The sequence below is a fragment of the Pseudochaenichthys georgianus genome, chromosome 1, assembly GCF_902827115.2.
Source record: "Pseudochaenichthys georgianus chromosome 1, fPseGeo1.2, whole genome shotgun sequence".
NCBI classification, from domain to species: Eukaryota; Metazoa; Chordata; class Actinopteri; order Perciformes; family Channichthyidae; genus Pseudochaenichthys; species Pseudochaenichthys georgianus.
This window is the reverse complement of record NC_047503.1, coordinates 8,536,604-8,556,667: the sequence shown is the minus strand read 5'-3', so window position 1 is coordinate 8,556,667 and position 20,064 is coordinate 8,536,604. Positions and strand designations below refer to the sequence as shown.

General features: G+C 41.3%; 1 protein-coding gene across 2 annotated transcripts in view; it reads left to right on the top strand.

Annotated features, from left to right (window-relative positions):
• Positions 1–20,064, top strand: part of sorcs3a (sortilin related VPS10 domain containing receptor 3a) — a 349,991-nt gene that overhangs the window by 286,110 nt on the left and 43,817 nt on the right. For both annotated transcript variants that reach the window (XM_071204106.1, XM_034082424.2), the window contains exons 10-16: positions 8,753–8,899; positions 13,656–13,758; positions 16,384–16,460; positions 17,425–17,516; positions 18,554–18,661; positions 19,582–19,699; positions 19,786–19,919. In XM_071204106.1, the coding sequence (XP_071060207.1) occupies positions 8,753–8,899; positions 13,656–13,758; positions 16,384–16,460; positions 17,425–17,516; positions 18,554–18,661; positions 19,582–19,699; positions 19,786–19,919 (779 nt within the window). The remainder of the gene's footprint in view (positions 1–8,752; positions 8,900–13,655; positions 13,759–16,383; positions 16,461–17,424; positions 17,517–18,553; positions 18,662–19,581; positions 19,700–19,785; positions 19,920–20,064) is intronic.

Below are 20,064 nucleotides of genomic sequence, written 5' to 3'. Positions count from 1 at the left end.
TAAAGTACAGGCTTCCGCATGGGGCAACACGTAAACAGTGGAGCAAAATGGGGTTTTATGACCATGTGGTTAATGTGCAATACATTCAGCTTTGCATGCCCCATTGCACAATATGACCACACAGTCTCCAACAGTGCATCGATAGGGTTGATAGGGTTCTCAATCAATACCAGTGGCCCAACAATCCCTACGCTGCTGCTGAGTTCTCCTGCAGTCAATTACTACCTCACATTTTAAAGGCCCATATGTGTTTAAAATTATAACCAAATAATTTAACACAGGTTTTGTATATTATATCAATCAGAACAGTTATTTTAAACGACTCATCCAATTTGTCTATCAGCTGCCTTAAGGCAGGGGGGTCAAACTCAAATACACAGTGGGCCAAAAAAAAAAATGGGTACTAGTCGAGGGCCGGACTGGTTCATTGCAGAACTTATTGAAATGAACGTATTGCACATATTAAACCTGGAACTAACAAAGCTTAAATGATTGCCTATAAAAACAACATTAACGGTTAAACAATCAGTTGCATTCATTGCTTATGGCTCGATCTGCAGCTTCATTTCTTATGAGTACATTTTCCCACAGGCCAACAACAGCTTCAAAAAAACTATTCCCCTCAAAGAACAAACCAAACATGCCCTGTTGTCGTGAGAGAAAAAGTGCAGAAGGAAACATCCATTGAAACTCAGTGTGCTGCTCGGTGATGCTCGTTCAAGCAGATACTTGGCGTCTCATCTCGGGTGCAAGTTCATCAATGTTTGGCGTCAGGCTCTGAGCTGAGGAGACCCTCAGGATGGAGTAAAGGTGTGCGTGCAATATACCGGCGGGCCAGATCTGATAGTAATTAGAAATTATCCTGCGGGCCGAAATTAAATCCGCCAAGGGCCTGATTTGGCCCCCGGGCCTTGGGTTTGACACATGTGCCTTAAGGTGTCTTTAAGCAGCGTTGTGAAGTCTGATAGAACAACCACCATACGATGTCACCAGGATTTACAATTAACCAAAGGGTCCCTGCTACAAACTGTGACCGTGGAATTTGAAAAGTGTTTATTTTGCAGAGTCTATAAAAAGTCTGACCAAAGCTAGGATTATATAAGTAAGCATATCCTGGCATCGACTGGCTCTGTTAGACACAGCAACATGAGTTTATGAGTTAGGCATACTGGGCTTTCATTAGCAATAGGACCTTCACACTTCTGCTTTTGCAAGAAGAGTGAAATAAAATCACATTTTCTTTCATGCTTTTCGATTTGGTAATACATGTATATACATATATATATGTATAATACAAATATGTATGCATTTATATATATTTTTTTTTATATGATTTTTTTAATATAAGTTAAGAATAAATGTTCATATATGAGATGTAATGCTGGCTAAAATGTCATTACATGAGCAAGAAATATTCAATAACTTTTTTAGTTTGTTTTTAACTACAAATTGCTGAAATCCTTATTTGTATTTACAGAAATATAAAAGATTATAACACGATCATATCAATACAATAACATACAGAAATGTATCTTTTTTTTTTTTTAAATGTGGGGGGTTGAAGGTGGATGACAAGTGATGTCGCATTAGGTTGGTCTGGAAGGATGAACTGAAGTGGGTCACTTCTATACGAGCTGATTGTGGGCCCTCCAGACACTATACAATTAGACATTGTGTAAGTCATAAATGCACAAGCGGAATAGGAAGGGATCAGTGGAGACAGGTAGAGAGGCTGAAGGGATGAAGGGAGGGAGAGATTAAGGGATCAAGGGATGGAGCGGTCGATGTGTTGAGGGGTGAACAGATGTTGGCAGGGATGCAAGAATGAGGGAAGAGAGAGATATTGGTAAGGAGAAGGGGATGAAGGGGTCAGTGGCTGGAGGGGTGAAGGGATCTTGGTGAAGGAATGAGAGGGGTGTTGGTGAGGATAAGGAGAGTGAGGGATGAAGGAGTTAGTAGATGGAAAGGTAAAGGGATGAGGGGACGATGAGCTAGAGTTGATTTGTTTGTGTTGTTTTCTTCACATACAGTGTGTGTTACAGCTTATCTTACATGGATGTGTTTGCATTGCAGGCAGTTGTCGTACATCTTCCTGACGGCAGACATATGCGGTATAAAGAGAATGCTTAATGGGGCTCAATGCCATGTACCTGTGGACTTGTAATGATCGTGTTAGCTTACTGGCTAGCTACTGTATGTGTTTGCATTAGTATTCATGGCAGGAAAGTAGATTTCCCCTCCTTCTCCACTGCCTGGTGGACCCAGTGTATCACTCCTACACTGGCAGGTGACGCTGTGAAAGTGAAGGAAGTGAGATATTGGCCAGCAGCAGTGGCAGCAGTGTGGTAATTAACATTGCCATTACCTCCCCTGTGCAGTATGTCGGTGTGTGTGTGTGTCTGGATCTGAACGTGTGTGTGTGTGTGTGTGTGTGTGTGTGTGTGTGTGTGTGTGTGTGTGTGTGTGTGTGTGTGTGTGTGTGTGTGTGTGTGTGTGTGTGTGTGGTGTGTGTGTGTGTGTGTGTGTGTGTGTGTGTGTGTGTGTGTGTGTGTGTGTGTGTGTGTGTGTGTGTGTGTGTGTGTGTGTGTGTGTGTGTGTGTGTGTGTGTGTGAACCACTCCTATTACCATGCGGCGGTAAAAGCATTCCACCACACAGCACAAGATGATAAGGCGCTTTAATTACATTTGTCACGCTGTCAAAGCACCGTTCTTGATCAGAACGTAAACAAGAGATGGATGATACACTGCTGTCTCTGATCAATAAGCACCATTACACAGGGTAAGAAGAATGCTGTTGAACTCATCCCATTTATTGCTGTTAGAGCCTGACAAACTGCACTTCACGGAGCTAATGTTCCAGAGAAGACGTGCTCCGACCAGAGGGGAGACGGCAAAGTATATGAAAGTTGTTTTGTTCTACCACTTAGTACACATGTCTATTCTTCCCAGAGGGCCTCCCTCTCTCTGCATCCTCCTCCGTAAAAATCATTACACTATTCCCACACAGACAGGAGGGGGGGGGGGGCTTGTTAGCAGGTGGCTCTCTGAGAAGTATTACTCTGATTGGGTTGGGTAAACTGTATCAAAAAGTGTTTTTCTCTGGCTCATGCATTGCTATAAACAGTTCTCAACGACTCATTGAATACATTAAGTGATTTGTTTGTCAGTGAAAAGCCTCGTATGATCTCTATAATGCTGGAACTCACGATGCAACATGCGCCGGTGAAGATGGCCGCATTGTTGTTTGGCTCCTCTCCAACTTTGCCCTTTTTCGTATTTTGTGCGTGTTTATTTACTTTTTGCTTTTAACAACATGTAAGCCGACCGCACCAACTCTGCTATACACTATAGCAGAGAGGAACTTCTTCACATCAGAAACTTCGTGGACAATAACCCACCGACAGACAATTGAGATTCGCCATGACTACCTGCTGCTGTCCTACCTGAGAGATGCAGGAGGAAGACCAAGCGAGGCTCCCGCGCCGGGTTGCTGGTCAGCCTGAGGAAACGAGAAAACCCGCCCCCTCCTCCAAGTATTCTTCTGGCTAATGTGCAATCCATTGAAAATAAGCAAGATGAACTCAGAAGTCGGATTGCTTTTCAACGGGACATTAAGAACTGTAACGTGTTCATTCTCACTGACACTTGGCTCAACCCCGCGATCCCGGACTCCGCCATTGTTCCTGACGGATTCACAATTTGTCCTCCTTCCATTTAGACTTTATGGAGTTTTTCCTTACAATAAACGGCAAACACAATAAACAAGCAACATCAGCACAATATAATATATAGTTTCAATAAAAGTAAATTCCTGGGTATTATCGACACAGATGGTGATTTAAAAATACATTGAATATTTTCTTCACAAGTAATCAAGGTTACTAGAATTGACCTTCCCAATAGGAGGTTAGTAGGGCAGATACATGTATAGGACCCCCATGATAATGATATTGTAAGCAAAGGATTTCATTACTATATTTAATATGAGGTCACCTTTTTTACAGAAAATGATAACCCTTGATTCTAGTTTCCTCCAACTTTAAAGTCAACCGGCTCCGCTAATTAAAAATCTGCTCCAAATGTGTTGAACAACCTTGGATCTATAAAGATACATGTATACAGCATTGGAGGCAGGGTCCCGTTTATTCCGGATTGCTCCGTGATGAATGAAGCCAAAAAGGCCTGACACTCCAGAGCAAAAGTACCTGTAGCTGAGCATGTTCACCTGTGTTTCTCATAAGCCCCGCCTCCAATCCACAGTGTCACGGCCGGTCTTGACTCAGTCGGATGAATGGAGAGAAAAATAACTCTGGATTGTGCTTTCAGCATGTTTTCTAACTACAACTTTAGGTTAAACAAAGATAAATGCAGTGTTTCCTACCAGCTGAACACTGAACAGACGGGACAGGAGTTAAAGAGCCAGATATTTTCTATAGGTATTGTTTGCGATCAAATAAAATCTTAGAAGGGAGTGAATGTTCAACTATTATGTGTCAGGTGCACAGTAACTGAACTCCAAATGAATGATAATTTGTTTGTTATATGGGTAAAATGCTAATGCTACACAAATATGTTTTTATTGTGTTTTTAGCTGCTTTTGCTGATTAGCAAAAATGCCATTAATACAGCTTTAATTGGAAATGGATATCTTAATTCCTTATATAAAGAGTATACGAGTTCATGTTAAGGATTAATGATGTGGGTCATCTAACTGAAGTCCCACATATTATCTGGTTCTAGATCTGTATATCGTTTTCCTTTATATGGATAATATGAAATAACCTTGGGTATTGGACTATTTGTTAAATAGTGCACTGACATTTTAAAAAAAGGATTCCCAAAAAAAGCATTTCTACTGACCATTACAACAAGTAGTGCTCTTTAAGTGAGAGAAAATAATAAAAACATGTATAAAATCTGCTTTGAGAAGGATGTGGCATTTCAAATGTATTTCAAATCTCTAAAAAGGATGGTTGAACAAGGAGTAAACCTTAAGGGCTATTGCATAATAATACAATTAAAAAAACTGGCACATGTATTTTCTTTAAAGTGTTGTCACATACAATGAAATTTTTTTATTCCACAGCTGTCCAAAGATGTAACCAAACAATATAATCAAATATTGTAAATACATAATTAATGAAAGCTCAGTTGAATTGAAAATAACAGGAATCTGATTTGGAAACGCTGCATTGAAGACAGATTATATTAATTTATTGTGATCATATGATGCAATAAACTGCAATGGTTGAGTTGTATTGTTCACGTATGGCTATATGAGGGATATGTAGATTAGCCTGATATGCAAAACAAATCACTTTCATGTGCAGTACATGTTGACGACTCAAGTCACTCCCATTCTGTGTTATGTCCGAATTCCCTTTTGTGTGCTGATCGACAGATTCCAGTACTTTATACAGTCACAATGTTTCTTTAGAGCTTGTGCTGCCCTCAATATTTTGAGCGCCTGTTGACATTTGTGTATTATAAAGTTGGCCAACTGTCACTGAAAACTTACCTAAAATATAAGTTGTATTGACTTATTTACAATATACTCACATGATTCCTTCTGATATTATTGCAGATCTGCTGTAAGCTAGCTAGCTAACGTAGCTAACCTAGTCCCTTGAAGCAGGGGTTCCCAAACTTTGCCATCCCAAGGACCCCCATATAGCATTATCCTCTGGCGGGGACCCCCCTGTTGCAATTTTTTTTTAAATGATGAGTACATTATGATGGAAAATATGACAAATTAATCATACAGCTTAATACATTTTCTTAATATATATTTGTATTAAAGGTGGGGTAGGTAAGTTTCAGAAACTGGCTCGAGATACACTTTTTGTTATATTCCATGGAATGCTCTTAACATCCCGATAGCAATGAATATCTTAAGTGCTTTGACAAAAAATCCATAAAAAAATGTCATCTGTAGAAGCCGTAATACTGTACAACCAATCCGATTGGATGGCCTACCTGCCTGTCAGCCTTCCATCGGGGCACAAACTTATCTCGTGCCCTCATTGGTCATGTGCGCGTTCATGTGTGTTGGAGGAGGGGCTCTATAAGGAAGTGGCAGATTTTCTCCGGTTGTGTATTTTCAAATTCTAGCGATCTCGAGCCGGTTTCTCAAACTTACCTACCCCACCTTTAATAATTAATAATCAGTTATTCTTATTTATTTTTTATTTATTACATTAATTGTGTCTTCTGTTATAAACATTCTTAACACAATATTGAACAGTAATATCAACAGTAAACATATTTTTAAAGCATTTATAAAGTGATTTCTGTCTTTATAATATATAATATTCAACAGTAATATTAACAATAAACATATTTATATTCATATATATAAACAACAATATTTGCTACATCTGTGCTCTCATCCAGCTGCAGAGCGAAATATTCACTAGCTCTCACTTGCTCCAAAAGCTGAGCAGATACTCAGTTTCACTCTCAGTAGCGGCAGCTCGATTCTGATTGGCTTGAAGGGCGGTCGTGTGATTTAAAAACAAAAAAATTAAATATTAATAAATACAAAATATTAAAAGATTGGCATCAAAAGACACATGTGATGATAGATGTGTCAATGTAAATGCAATGTAATGTATGCAGTTATCAATAACATCTAAAAAATGAAAAAATCATAATAACTTTAAAAAAAGAAAAGAATGTCCCTTTCCCTCAATCTTTGTGTGACCCCCCTGGTGCCCCCTGGCGGCCCCCGGGGGGTCGGGGCCCCCACTTTGAAAAACACTGCCTTGAAGTATACTAACAAATCGCTTATAATTAAGCAACGGAGTCTGCCAACAGTGACATTTTGCCGTCCAGTTGGTGAATGCTTTCTAAGTGAAGATGTGTCTTCATTTGCATGTATTTTGTCACATTTGTATTTTTCTATTTGCATTGTGGTCATTTTAGAGCGTCAACAACTGTCGGCCGCCATATAACTATGTAAGCCATGTGCTTCCCTTACTTTCTAAACATGACTTACTGGTTGCAAATGTATTGCATCTCTAAAAGGTGTAACCACCATTGTCCCCTTCTTAGAAACACGAAAAAACACTGAACAATGTAATAATGAAAACGCCAATTTCTGGGGGAAACTTCTGAAGCAATCGGAAACAGGACTCAGAGAGGCACGAGGAGAGCTGGAGCTTAAACACTGGTGGTTTATCTGGAGTTACGGCCGGAGAATTGACAAGACAGGCGGTGCCAAACCAATTCTGAAGAACTCTTTCTGTAGCTCGAGGTGTTAACTAGTTCGGAGTGTAATAATCAACATTCTTTATCAGTTCTTTATACAATGATGGACCCTGAATCTAACTAGAGCTCTCGTCCATAGGAAAGAATGCGCGCCGGGGAACCTACATCCCTGAACAGTACACTACCTCATGGCGGCTTGTGCTCTGTCATAGACTGGCAACAACAATGCGCCCAAGCTGCCCCTCCTTAAGAGAGATGGCAGCAATACCCAAGGCCGTAGACCTATGCCATGGGAAAGGAGACAGTGAGAAGAGAACATGATGAACTGGGTCGAAGGTTGAATACCTAAGCAAATTATTCCCTAACAAATGTAAGATTATTTCCAAGGTGATGGTTATTACTCATGCAGCATCACTGATAGTGGCAGAGATGATTAAAAGCAGCAGGATGTTCCCTGTCTCTGATCACATTTCAGCTTTATCCCCTTTTTGTATTCCTACTCAAATGGCAGAACTGCTTTAAAACACAACGATGGCACACAACAGTTTCTAAAAGTAGTGGGAGAATTCCTTTAGTGCTGCACCCCTCTGTGCGTAATCTGTGCTGTGGAATAGAGAGATATGCCTGCGTCCTTCACCATGTTGTCAATAAAGTAGAGTGTGGGTGGTGTGAGTGATGGATGGATGGAGAGAAGTGTATGCTGGTGGGGATGCGTGGGTCTCCTTGTGTGTGTGCAGGTGTGTGCGTGCACATGTGATGGAGGTTGAGGCAGTACATAATTACTACAGTGATTGACAGGTTGGGTTGGGTGAGGACGATAGGACACCTCGTTATCCGCATCTATCATGAGCGCCGTTTCTATGACAATGTCAGATGCGCAGCCTATTAGTGCCACTTATTCAGACATGCTCCCTTCAGGGACTCAGCATTGCCCCTTACTATGGCAACAACTATTTCCATTGCTTTAGTTAAGTTGAGGGATGTGTCTAAAACCTGATTGTGGAGTGTGTTTGGGAAGATTCAACTAAAACAGACAACTTCTCAACGGTCGTCATTTTTGTTCTGTCTGGATTGCAGAGACGTGTAAGGATATAATTCCAGATAGCACTTAGCGAGGAGTAAGAAAAAGTGCAGCCGAGTCTGCTGCCAGACTGTCAGCACGAAAGGAATAAACACACCATTTGCATTTGACTGCGCTTGTACTGAGAAGATTGCTTCCTTGATACACAAAATACACTTTCTGATGAGAGCTCTGGGTATGCTTTTTCATCTGCAATGGAAGACTAAACTGTTATGGGAGAAGTACATATAAAAAAGCACTGAGAGGAGATGAGATTTTAACTGTGTGTGTGTGTGTGTGTGTGTGTGTGTGTGTGTGTGTGTGTGTGTGTGTGTGTGTGTGTGTGTGTGTGTGTGTGTGTGTGTGTGTGTGTGTGTGTGTGTGTGTGTGTGTGTGTGTGTGTGTGTGTGTGTGTGTGTGTGTGTGTGTGTGTGTGTGTGTGTGTGTGTGTGTGTGTGTGTGTGTGTGTGTGTGTGTGTCAGGTTGCAGGGATTAAAGGGATGCTGATTGCTAACAAGAGGCAAGACAACCAGGTGAAGACCTTCATGACCTACAACAAGGGCCGGGACTGGAGGCTCCTGCAGGCTCCTGCCACTGACCTGGATGGAAACGACATTCACTGCATACTGGTGAGGAATGCACGTTCAATTGTTTTGACAAAGACATATAAGAAACATTTGACTATATCATTTTAAATAATTGTTACATTACCCTTATTAAGGGATTATCCGTAGCACTTTGCTTGCTATCAGCCATGTCTTTAATGTCTTTAATGTTCTGAGGTCATGGTTGTCCCAGCAAGTGCTGGGACAACCATGACCTACTAAACGAATGCACAAGCACTATTTGAAGCAAATTAACCTGCATACTCTTCTTGTAAGTCGCTTTGAATACAACAAGAGCTAAATAAAATGTAAAGTACTTCAACTTTCTGTGGCAAACCTTATATTATTGTTTAGTAAGAATTTATTTTTAAATTACACTTTGGAAATAGGGGCAGCTCAGGGGGTAAATAGTCGTCCAACAATCAGAAGGTTGTTGGTTCGATCCCCTGCAGTCATGTGTCCTTGGGCAACAAACTTATGGGTAATTGCTGACTTTCTTTTGTGCAAAGCGCTTTGAGGGGTTGTTGAACCTGGAAAAACACTATTTTAATGCATGTCCATTAACCATCCATTATGTATAATTGCACTGGTAATACAAAACACTCAACGCAGGTACACATTTGCATTTGAAATGATAAAAGCCATATATTTGAGATGAAAAGTTGTAGTTTGATTTTCCGGCTGCTAGACCCGAAATGTCTGTGACCCCTGCATGCCCTCTCACTTAAGTATACCTGTCTCAGTGATTCGTCAAGCTACACTGGGCACAGTGCCTGCAGGGCGTCCACTTCTTCCACAGGAAAATATTTTGAGGATCACATGCAGAGCTTTTTTCGTCATGTCACATCATAAGAGAAATTCTATAATAGTTAATTGTTACTTTTTCTCTGCAATATACTGTGGCAAACCTGATGAGTATTAATTATAGGTGTTTCATAACATGTGATTGACTCTTTTATCCAAATGGTCCGGCCATGTTGGCGTCAGGCCCTGCTGAGCATCTCTTATAGGGATGAACGAAGAGGGTCCCGCTCCAAAAGCTCTTTCCAACAGACCTCAACATGTGTTTTGGGGTCGACATGACTGTTTTTAATCGGGCAAATCACAAATTCTTCAGTACAGTAAATGCGCCATTGGAAAGATTTTGGGGGTTGACAATCTTGCCCTTTAAAAGGTTGACTGGGAATCCATGGCGCATTTCCACTGCAGCGGGTAGCCCCGTTTAAGCGTAATGAACCGTCCTTTTTGGTGGCATTTCCATATAGCCTAGTACCGGCTAGCGGGTACTTTTTCCCTCTTTTTCCGGCCCCATAAAATCGTGGTTCTATCAGACCAGGCCAGGGCTGTGACGTCAACACTCGACTGCTGATTGGTCAGAGAGAATCGTCACAAGATCGCGCGCGAGATCATCCCTCGCGTCACATATATATCAAGAAGCAAGCGTGCAGCATTTTGTAAACGGAGGAGCTACAAAAATGGCAACGTCGAAGAAAAGCACACCCTGGTCGACCGAGGAGGTGACGACGTTCCTACATCTCATTGGGGATGATAAAATCCAGCGGGAGCTCGACGGAACAACGCGAAATGTGAAAGTGTTCCAGGATGTCTCTGCACAGATGTCCGAACGCGGATTTTCGAGGACTTTCCTGCGATGTAGGGAAAACGGCAACGGCTTTACTGGAGTCCCTGCAAGGTACGCTCACTTCTAACAAAGAAGTCTATTTTATCCTTACATTAATGTTCGACAACCCGTGCTTTTATGGAGCCCCGAAGAGCTACATAGCTAGCTAAGGCAGATAGCCTAGGCAGATAGCCTTAGCTAGAGCTATTGTTTGCCAACACCATATGTGCCATTGTTTACGTTCAGTTTTTCTTTTCTATAGTTGTTGTTGCTATTTAGTATTGTGCTGCAGTAGTTTGTGGAATTAACAAGTCATGTTGCTGTTCTAGATGATTACATTGGGACTCGTGAGGAGGAACATTCCCGAACAACGGCTGATGGCAGTGTTCCGTCCACATCGTCATCGAATCCAGAACGGACCCCAGCCGAAGAATCGACACTCAACCACCAACACCGAGTGCCATCACGACACCGCAGCATGTGGTTCTAGGTAAGAAATAGAAATGGCAAAGCGACTGGAATTGTGTTTTGTTTTTTTAAACCTTGGATCATCCATCGTCAGTAATTAAAATAAGCTATACCACTGTGTGGAAATGCTCTGTTTCAAGTAAAGTCTTAGCTAGTAAGCAGCTAGTACAGTTGTGTGTGACATCCTATCATATACATATATTTATATTCATTATCAACAGGCTGGACATAATGTAATTCACTTTCACAATCATTGTAAACATCTAGGGCCAGAACTTTCTTTAGTTCACCTTACTGTTGTTCTGTTTATACATGTTATTCTTATATCCTTGTGTGACCTGTACCTATCCTGTGTTTTTTACTTATTGCTAATTATTATCTTATTGTCACCCAGGCAAGAGGAAACGAGGAAACGAGGAGGAGAGGATCGGGCCCAGCAGGAACGGCACCATGACTGGGCAGCCGACGTGGCCCGTCTCCTCCGTGATACTTCAAAAAACCTTAATAGTTATTGTACATATTATATATTTTTTATCTAGTTAATTTTTAAATGCAACATTTGTACTTCCTTGTTTATTTATTTTCTTTAAAATGTTCATTTTATATTTACAATTCCATGTATATTTATGCTGGCTGCAATACAGTTTTACATTTTTTTATTTGTATTGTTTAATGACATGCCTTTTTGATACAACATTTGTATTTTTATACTGCCATCAATAAAGTACTTCTTTGACTTATCTTATCTCTTGTTGATAATGAATGGCACCCAACATAAACAAATCATAAACATACATGAATTTATAAAGCAATAACAAACACCATCAGTTAGGAAAAAGCCCCTTAGTTTTAAGAGATTTAAAGCAAGAAATTGAGTTTGCTAGCTTGAGGTCCTCCTCTAAAACATTATTACATGTTTATTTTGTAATGGTATTAAGAATACATGATAAATACATAATACATGTAGAAATTGCTCAATTGTAATACCCTCGTTCTACTAGACTCAAACAAAACATTCCTTATATATTTCAAAGACGAGAACAAAAGAAACCTATAACCCATTCAAGCAAGCTTTTAACATGTCTAGAAGAAAGATTGAGGTTATATTTAATATATTATTTTATGTTGTGGATACTTTAGTCTCCATCCATGTTTACAATTGTCCACACTATTTTACACTTGCATTTATGAATATAGTTTTGCTGTGTTTTACACTTTAGTATTTATGTTTATAGTTAGCTTTGATATTCGCTTAATTTATTAGAAAGATTTTCTTTTCATGATCTGATATTTCCTCAAATGTTCTTATTATGGGGCAGTACTTACTGGTGCTTGAAATTCAAATATTTACTAAATATTCAATTCAGATCACATTTGTTTAAAAAAATGGACAAACACATGTATATGAAAAAAAAAAGATGTATTTATGTTCAATACAATGCAATATAATGCATATGTAGGTATTCAGGTAGCGCATCAAAGACACCTTGAGCCACTGCTACCCCAGGCTCTGCTGCTGGTGCATTCCACCCATCATCATAGTCCTCTCCATGACTCGCAGACGTTATGCAGAGCACAGCATGTCAGCACCATGGATTTCACAATAAACAAGAAAACGATCGCTTCCACATCCTCCATTGTTGTGTGTGTTTTGTGAGTTGTGTCGCATTGAAAATGACGCCACTGCAGTTTTACCCAGCGTCGCTCCGCCCAAACAGCCGATCGTCCCGCCTACACTGCGTTGCTACCCCAGGTCCTAAACTGTAATGGAAATGCGCCACGGCCTCGGACGGCCAGCGAGGCAGCCCGAGGCCTGAGCGAGGACGCTTAGGGACGCTTAAACGGGGCTACCCCGCTGCAGTGGAAATGCGCCATTGGATAGATTTTGGGGGTTGACAATCTTGCCCTTTAAAAGGTTGACTGGGGATCGAACAACCTACCTCTGATTTGTAGACGTCCATGTTCCCCCTGAACCACAGCCACCCAATGATACAAATGATAAACTCTCACTAAGTGTGCTTTAAAAACAAGTCAGTTCAGATGCCATGCTGTATGTGTTGAACCCTCTTTAGACGGCCTCCCTTTAACTGAAACTCACAGCATGACTGCTGAGAGACATTGGTGGGAGATGGTGTTGCTTAAGAGGTGACGTGTGGCCCGTGTGGTGTGGCTTACCAGCTCCCTGTGATTAGGCATTCATGTGACATTTTAATTACTGCTGTACATTCCTTTTGATGACCCTGTTCAGTCCCATCGCCCTTGATGTCCTTACACCGGTGACATGATGTCTGCTGCAAAGATAAAGGCGGACACGCTTTTTTCTGCTCTGTGAACAAATGTAATTGTCTTGTGTTGTGTGCATGCCTTAGAGACTTTGCATCATACTTTAATGCAAATTCCGTAGCTCTTTGTTTTAATGACAAAACAAATGCAATTCACAGAACAGTAGGAAGGCTGCATTGCTTTCTTTTTGGGAGACCAATGAATCTGGCTTGTTTTGTGGTGGTTCCATTCCAAACCTTTCTTTTGACCCTCTCTTTATTGGGATTCATTGTGAAAATAGGATTAATTCATATCATATCAACTCCATGATCTCCAATGAGATGGAAATGTAAATGCTGTATTTTGACAATTTGGTCAATATATGTATTACATCTTAAACTTAACATATGTATTCCTCTTTTGCTGCAGCCTTTCTGTTCACTCAATCTACAGCTGCAAACGTCAGAGAACCCTTACCTGTCAGGAACAATCTCCACCAAGAGTTCTGCACCGGGGGTTATTGTCGCCACAGGTAAGAACAAAGCCATTTACTCTTTCTGCTGATGCAACTTGTTTGTGATTGTTGTTTGTTTGCAATAAAGAAAACAAATGTTGTCGCCAAGGTTACGTATTGTAACCCTAGTTCCAAAAACACAGGGATATGCTATTCTATACCTTCCCCCGTACCAGGGTTTCCGCTAGGATTTTTTCTCGCCGGTCAAATGTCCGGGCAGAATTTATTTTACCGGACTAATTTGAAACTTACCGGTCATATTTCAATAATAATAATAGTTGTGTAGCAGAGTTTCCGTTAGCAGGTAATTACCGGACTATGAGCAGATATGCTTCAGTTTAAAACTCAGTTCACGGGCTCATTTTTATATTGCTTCAGTTTATAATCGTAACAGATCGAAAAATTCAGATTCATTTTTCAATAAATGATTCCACAAACAACATAATTATTACATTCAAACAAACTACTTGTAGTAGATAACGTACATTATTCAGAAGTTTACATCAACTTTGAATAATAACACGGGAGAAACGGATCCTCTCCCTCCCTCTCTCTCTCCTGACAGCAGTTTCTCCTGCAGCTCGCTAAACAGAGGGCGGGGCTTCAGGTGATTATGCAGAGCTGCGTGTCTCCAGACTCAGCAGCTGATCTGATCTCTCTCTCGCTCCGGTTACACTTCACTCGCGTTTATGTCCATATCGATCAGATCCAGCTCTCCTGATCGGCCTTTATAGAGAGCACCGATCAAACTATTAAGAGTGAATATCGGCCGATAATGACTGGCGGCCGATCGATCGGAGCCTCCCTAATTATTACCAGACATTTTGACCGTCAGGTTTTGAATTTACCGTTTTTTTATAAATTTTACCAGCTAAAAACCGGTAATTACCGGCTAACGGAAACCCTGCCCCGTACATGTATATAAATGCAGCCTGCTCATCAGGACGAGCCTACCCTGAATCCATTGATTCCCATGACATTGTGTCATTGTTTGCCATCGGATTTGGGCTCAATGTTGATACAAACATGCACACTTTACTTTGCTTAATTGTTTTGATGTATTAGCAAATATCCCTAGAACCTACCATTCCATACCTACCATACAGAATTTGTTTTTGCAGCCAGTCAATTGACAGCAGATATTTTCACCCAATAAGGGGCTGCGGCCAGAACGTTGAGGGAAAGTACTGATGGGTTGCTCTCATCTATGGTTGCCATGGGTGGAGCCCGACAACTGTTTGCCCTGTCGCTCCAAAACATAGAGGTGCTCGAAGCAGCCAATTCATCCTTGTAAAAAGTTGTATAGTTGGCACTTAAATTAGTGCACTTTACAACTTGAAAACCCTTAAATAAGGGTTATTAAAGTGTTTGTGCTGGATAGTTTATTTAGCTCAACAACAACAAAATGCTGATTCACAGACGTATTTTTCCCAAAGTAAGTCAATGGGAAAATGTTTGGGCCCAATGATGTCATGGTCTGACAGTTGTCAGTTGTTGTACCGTGTGGTACACAACTGCTTTTGTAGCGGTGTGGCCACTACAAAGGTTCTCTTCAGCGGCCGGTGCACCTTCTGGGGGCTTAGGGCATTACCCATAGAGACCAAAAGAGGGCAGGGCCTGTGTGAGTTTGAACTACGTAAATGTTCATTCATATTTTTCAAAAACTGAAATGTTGGGGAATTGTATTGTTCCAGTCAGCTGTAGACAACATAATGCCTCAGCACTGTGACGCTTGCATGCCCTCTCACTTAAGTACCATGCTCAGTAATTCCTTAAGCTGCACTGGGCACAGAGCACTGCAGGATATTCACTTCTTCCACAAGCATATCTGTTGTGGATCACATGTCAACCTGTTTTGATGTCATTTCATCAAACAGCCAATTATGCATGGGGAGAAAAGGTGCCACTACCTGCTAGATCATGTGAAAGCGTTGAAGCAAGGAAATGTAGATGAGTTAAGAATACATAGATTTCTTAGCACCAGTGGCGGTGTCAGCAGAAACAACTGTGAAAAGAGTGTGTATGTCCTTACGTGAGTGTGTGTGAGTCTTTAGATCCGTCTGTTTTGTCTTTTGTGTGTGCGAATGCAGAATAAACATACCACTCGGCCGCTCTGCTTGCACAGTGTGTCTTTGTGCGTCTGTGTATCTCTGGCCGAGCCTTTGCTTTGGCACCGTGATTCACTTTGCCCGCTGCGCCTTTTAAGACGTCAGCTGGCGCGGAGATCATCTCACCAACATGACAAACACCATCCAGATCAAACACATGCCTATTTACTGAGCCGTGGCCAAGATAGTAGAGCGGAACAACGGGAGAAGTCAGTGCACTCGCGCACACTCGCAGGAAAGGCTTTGGAGGCATTATGTTGTAACGCTGCAAACTGCCAGAGCGAAGGAGGCCCCTGCCTTCACATCTCACATGATGGTGCCTGAATGATGCAGGCATCCATTGGAGTTAACCTAGGGTCTTCTCTGTATTATCCACATGAATAGGAGATGGAAAGCTGATCTGGGAACCTAGCCAGAGGAATGATTAATCGCAGCTGTGGTGTGATTGGCAGCTTGTATTTAAAAACATGGCCCCTTTGTCTGCGAGTTATCCATTTCAGTTGTGTCACATATTCTGTTGGCATTTTCATTGCAGGGAATATTGGAACAGAGCTGTCTTACAACAACGTGGGCATGTTCATATCGTCTGATGCTGGCAATAGCTGGAGACAGGTGAGCGTCACAGTGAGATCAAGTCAAATGACAGACTTTTACAACAGTTTGACGTTTTAATATAAGAACTACATGATTACCAAATGTATCGAGTGGTGCAGCGAGGACATATTTGACTAAGCCAAGCTTTTGCAAACACACATGTATGATACTAAAGTGTTTTGCTCAGCAGGATAATCACCCCCGCAAAGCAAAAGGCGGCTAACGTTGGGCGTTTAGTCGTTTCATTTAGCTCGTTGTTAGCAACCGCTGTTTTGAAGACGCATGCAAACTTTATGAAGATCCTTTCAGCTTGTGTTGACCATCGACCTTATTTCAGGCTTCACATTAAAATCATTCTAAAAAATGTTGACTTTGAGATGAGGGAACTGAAAGTGAGAAAACCTTCACTCATTTAGGGTTTAGGACTCATTTAGAACTCTATTGCATAAGCGTGTTTTGTCATATAACCTAATTTATACTTTACTAAGCCCTGCTTCCTTAGTTACTGTTGCTACACCTGTCAATCTTTCCACAAAGAGTTTTCGTCAGACATTTCTGATACATCATTTCTGATACATTGTGCGCCAATAATAATTACATTTAGCTGCTTTAGTTTCAGAGTGAGTCGCACGCTAGCTTAATGTCACATATCTGCATTAAAACATACCACTTCTAGAAACACACGTTTTGTAAAATTAATTCTATGTTGCGATTATTTATTTTCTTCTTTCTTCTTTTATTCTGTGCTTATGTCTATTATTCAATTGTCATGCCCAAACCCTTATCGTAATCCTATATTTATGAGAGCCATGTTCACATGGGAGCATATTGACTAAGACATATTGGAAGGGAGAGGAGTTCATACTCACCAACATGTGGGTGGGGCTAGCGAATGGTCATTGCTCAAATCAGGGTTTCTTGTAATAACAAAAGTCACATTTTGCCTGTTGCATCAATATTAAAATGATTTCTTTCTGCTTAGATTTTTGAAGAGGAGCACAACGTGTGGTTTCTGGACAAAGGAGGGGCCCTCGTTGCGGTCAAGCAGCCATCTGTGCCGACCAAACACTTGTGGTACGTTCATTTAGAGAACAGCTATTTTAGTTAACAACACACTTTGGCTCTTGCAAAAAAATGCCAGTCAGTCTAATTTGAGAGATTTCTTTGTCAAGCCACTTATCAGCGCACTGCCCCCCCCCCTCCCACACTTTCAGTGTTTTCATTAACACATTGCCTTCCTCTTGCCAAATTGGGTGCCTACGCTCTGCTTCACTGCAGGCTCATCCAAGTGAGACCAGATCTGTTCTCCAGTCGCTTTTGCAACAATTCCGAAATTAGTTTTGGAGCCAGTGAAGTGGAGCCTGCTGTTTTTTTTTTTTTCGCCCAACCAATTTAAGTGTGATGGTAGAGGAAGAAAGAACAAAAATGACAGATAGAAAGAACCCTGCAGCACTGTACAGTAGAACAGTATTGCTTTCTCAGCCAGTGTTAAACACTTGCCACTCCTGCCAGCATCTCATAATGGGTGCATGTCAACGCCTTTCCAGTTGACAGTGCTTTTAGCCAAATCAAGGTTTTTTTCAGTAATAACACGGGGGTTTTCTTTCTTCCGAGCACAGTAGTGTTTCTACCCATGTCACAGGCAGGTACTCTTAGTTGTTCTCACTGCAGCACGATGTTGATAAGATGTCAGAATCAATAGAGGCTCGGCCCCCATGATGAAAGCTGTCCAATGTTTGCGCTGCCTCATTCTCCCTCTGCAGTTTTGTAGTTGAACTTAAAACAGTTCTATTCTGGTCTTTCTTTTTTTATCCCCCCCCTGCTAGACTCTACCAAAGAACTCTGACGTCAATATTTTGTTTCTTTCTGGAGAGACGTTTGTGCATCTTTGTTTTACAACCAGACAGTCTGTCCTAAATACCCCCTTTAATGCTCAGCCCTTTGATATGTACTCAAAGCCTCAGTAACTAATTGCAAAGAGACTCAGAGACGCGTCTTTCTGATCTCCACCTAAATCCCCTCATGACCAGGCTCGAATAGAGAGCGTCTGTCTTTGTGCCATCGTCGTTGCTGGGTTTGTGATGTGAATGCGTTCTGACACACATACACAGGGTCAGCTTTGATGAGGGGAGGCAGTGGACCCAACACAGCTTCTCCGCAGTGCCTCTGTTCGTGGACGGAGTCTTGGTGGAGGCTGGGGCCGAAAACCAAATAATGACGTAAGTCAGAAATGTAACAAAGGACAAAGACGTGTTGAAAGCTGTTTATTCACATGTCCTTTTTGTGGGTACTGTTGGCTGAGTGAAAGGTGGGTGGTTTTTCTCTCTTCGGTTCAAACCTCTGGGTTCTCAGCGAAAAGGCTAAACAGATTAAGACGTTTAAGGAAGGCATCCGTTCAAAGCTCTGTGGTATTTCGTCTTTATTAAGCCACACTTATGAGGGGCAGGTAATGGGTCGTGTAGGCTGTTAGTCAGACCTTTGTGGATATTAGGTCACCTGACAAATGGGTCTGGTCACAAGAGATAACTTCTGCTATGATTAAGAACTATGTAAATAAAAACTGAAATTAATAGAAAAAAGGAAAGTATGTTTAATGAGACTGATAAGAAGGCCATTGTATTGTTTTTGGGGTTCCCTCCACAGGGAGTGTCTCGCCCACATTCACCTGAAATGTATTTATTGGACTCCTTTGTTTACTTTCATAACATAGTGACACCACTATAAAACACTCGCGCTTCTATTAGCTAGCACTCCAACGTGATATGCTAAGAGGTGGGACATATCCAACACATCTCTATTTGGTTGACCAATCAGAGCAGACTGGGCTCTGGTTTCAGACAGAGGGTGAAAAGATACAGGCAGTATGAGAAAAATAAAGAGCTTTTTGAACATTAAAGCATGAAGACATGTCACAGAAAGGGGAACAAAATAAAAATATGAACCTGAAAAGGATCATAATATGTCCTTTTTAATATTATATCAGTCCACACTCTGATTTGACTTGAACCGGAGACAAATAAATAGCACCTTACACTACAACATATCCAAACTATACAACATTTAATGTTCAATGAAGCTCGGTCACGGTACAGATTATGTTCATCATGATATAAAGTAATCTTCTGATTTGCCTCCGTAGCTTTTTTGGACACTTCAGCCACCGTTCTGAATGGCAGCTCATCAAGATAGACTACAAGTCCATCTTCAGCAGGCAATGTACAGAGGAAGACTATCAAACCTGGCACCTGCACAATGAGGTAAGAAACATACCAACGCTACACTTGAAATTGTACCTCATAAAAGGACATTTCAGTCACAGTTGTTGTGCTTCTTGTGCCGACAGGGCGAGCCATGCGTGATGGGACAGAAACAGATTTACATGAAGCGCAGGCCTGGGAACTACTGCATGCTGGGAAAGGACTACTCAAGAATCCTCTCAGCAGAGTCCTGTATTTGTCGCGCTCATGATTTTGAATGGTAAGACGATGCGGGCCTTTGTACACTAGCTCCTTTCTTCATAATCGTCGAGGGGGATTATATGTCTCTCTATTGTTTGCTTACGTAGAGCTTCATTAACATCAATGTTTTTTTTCCAACCCTGCAACACACAAAGTGTTGTGTC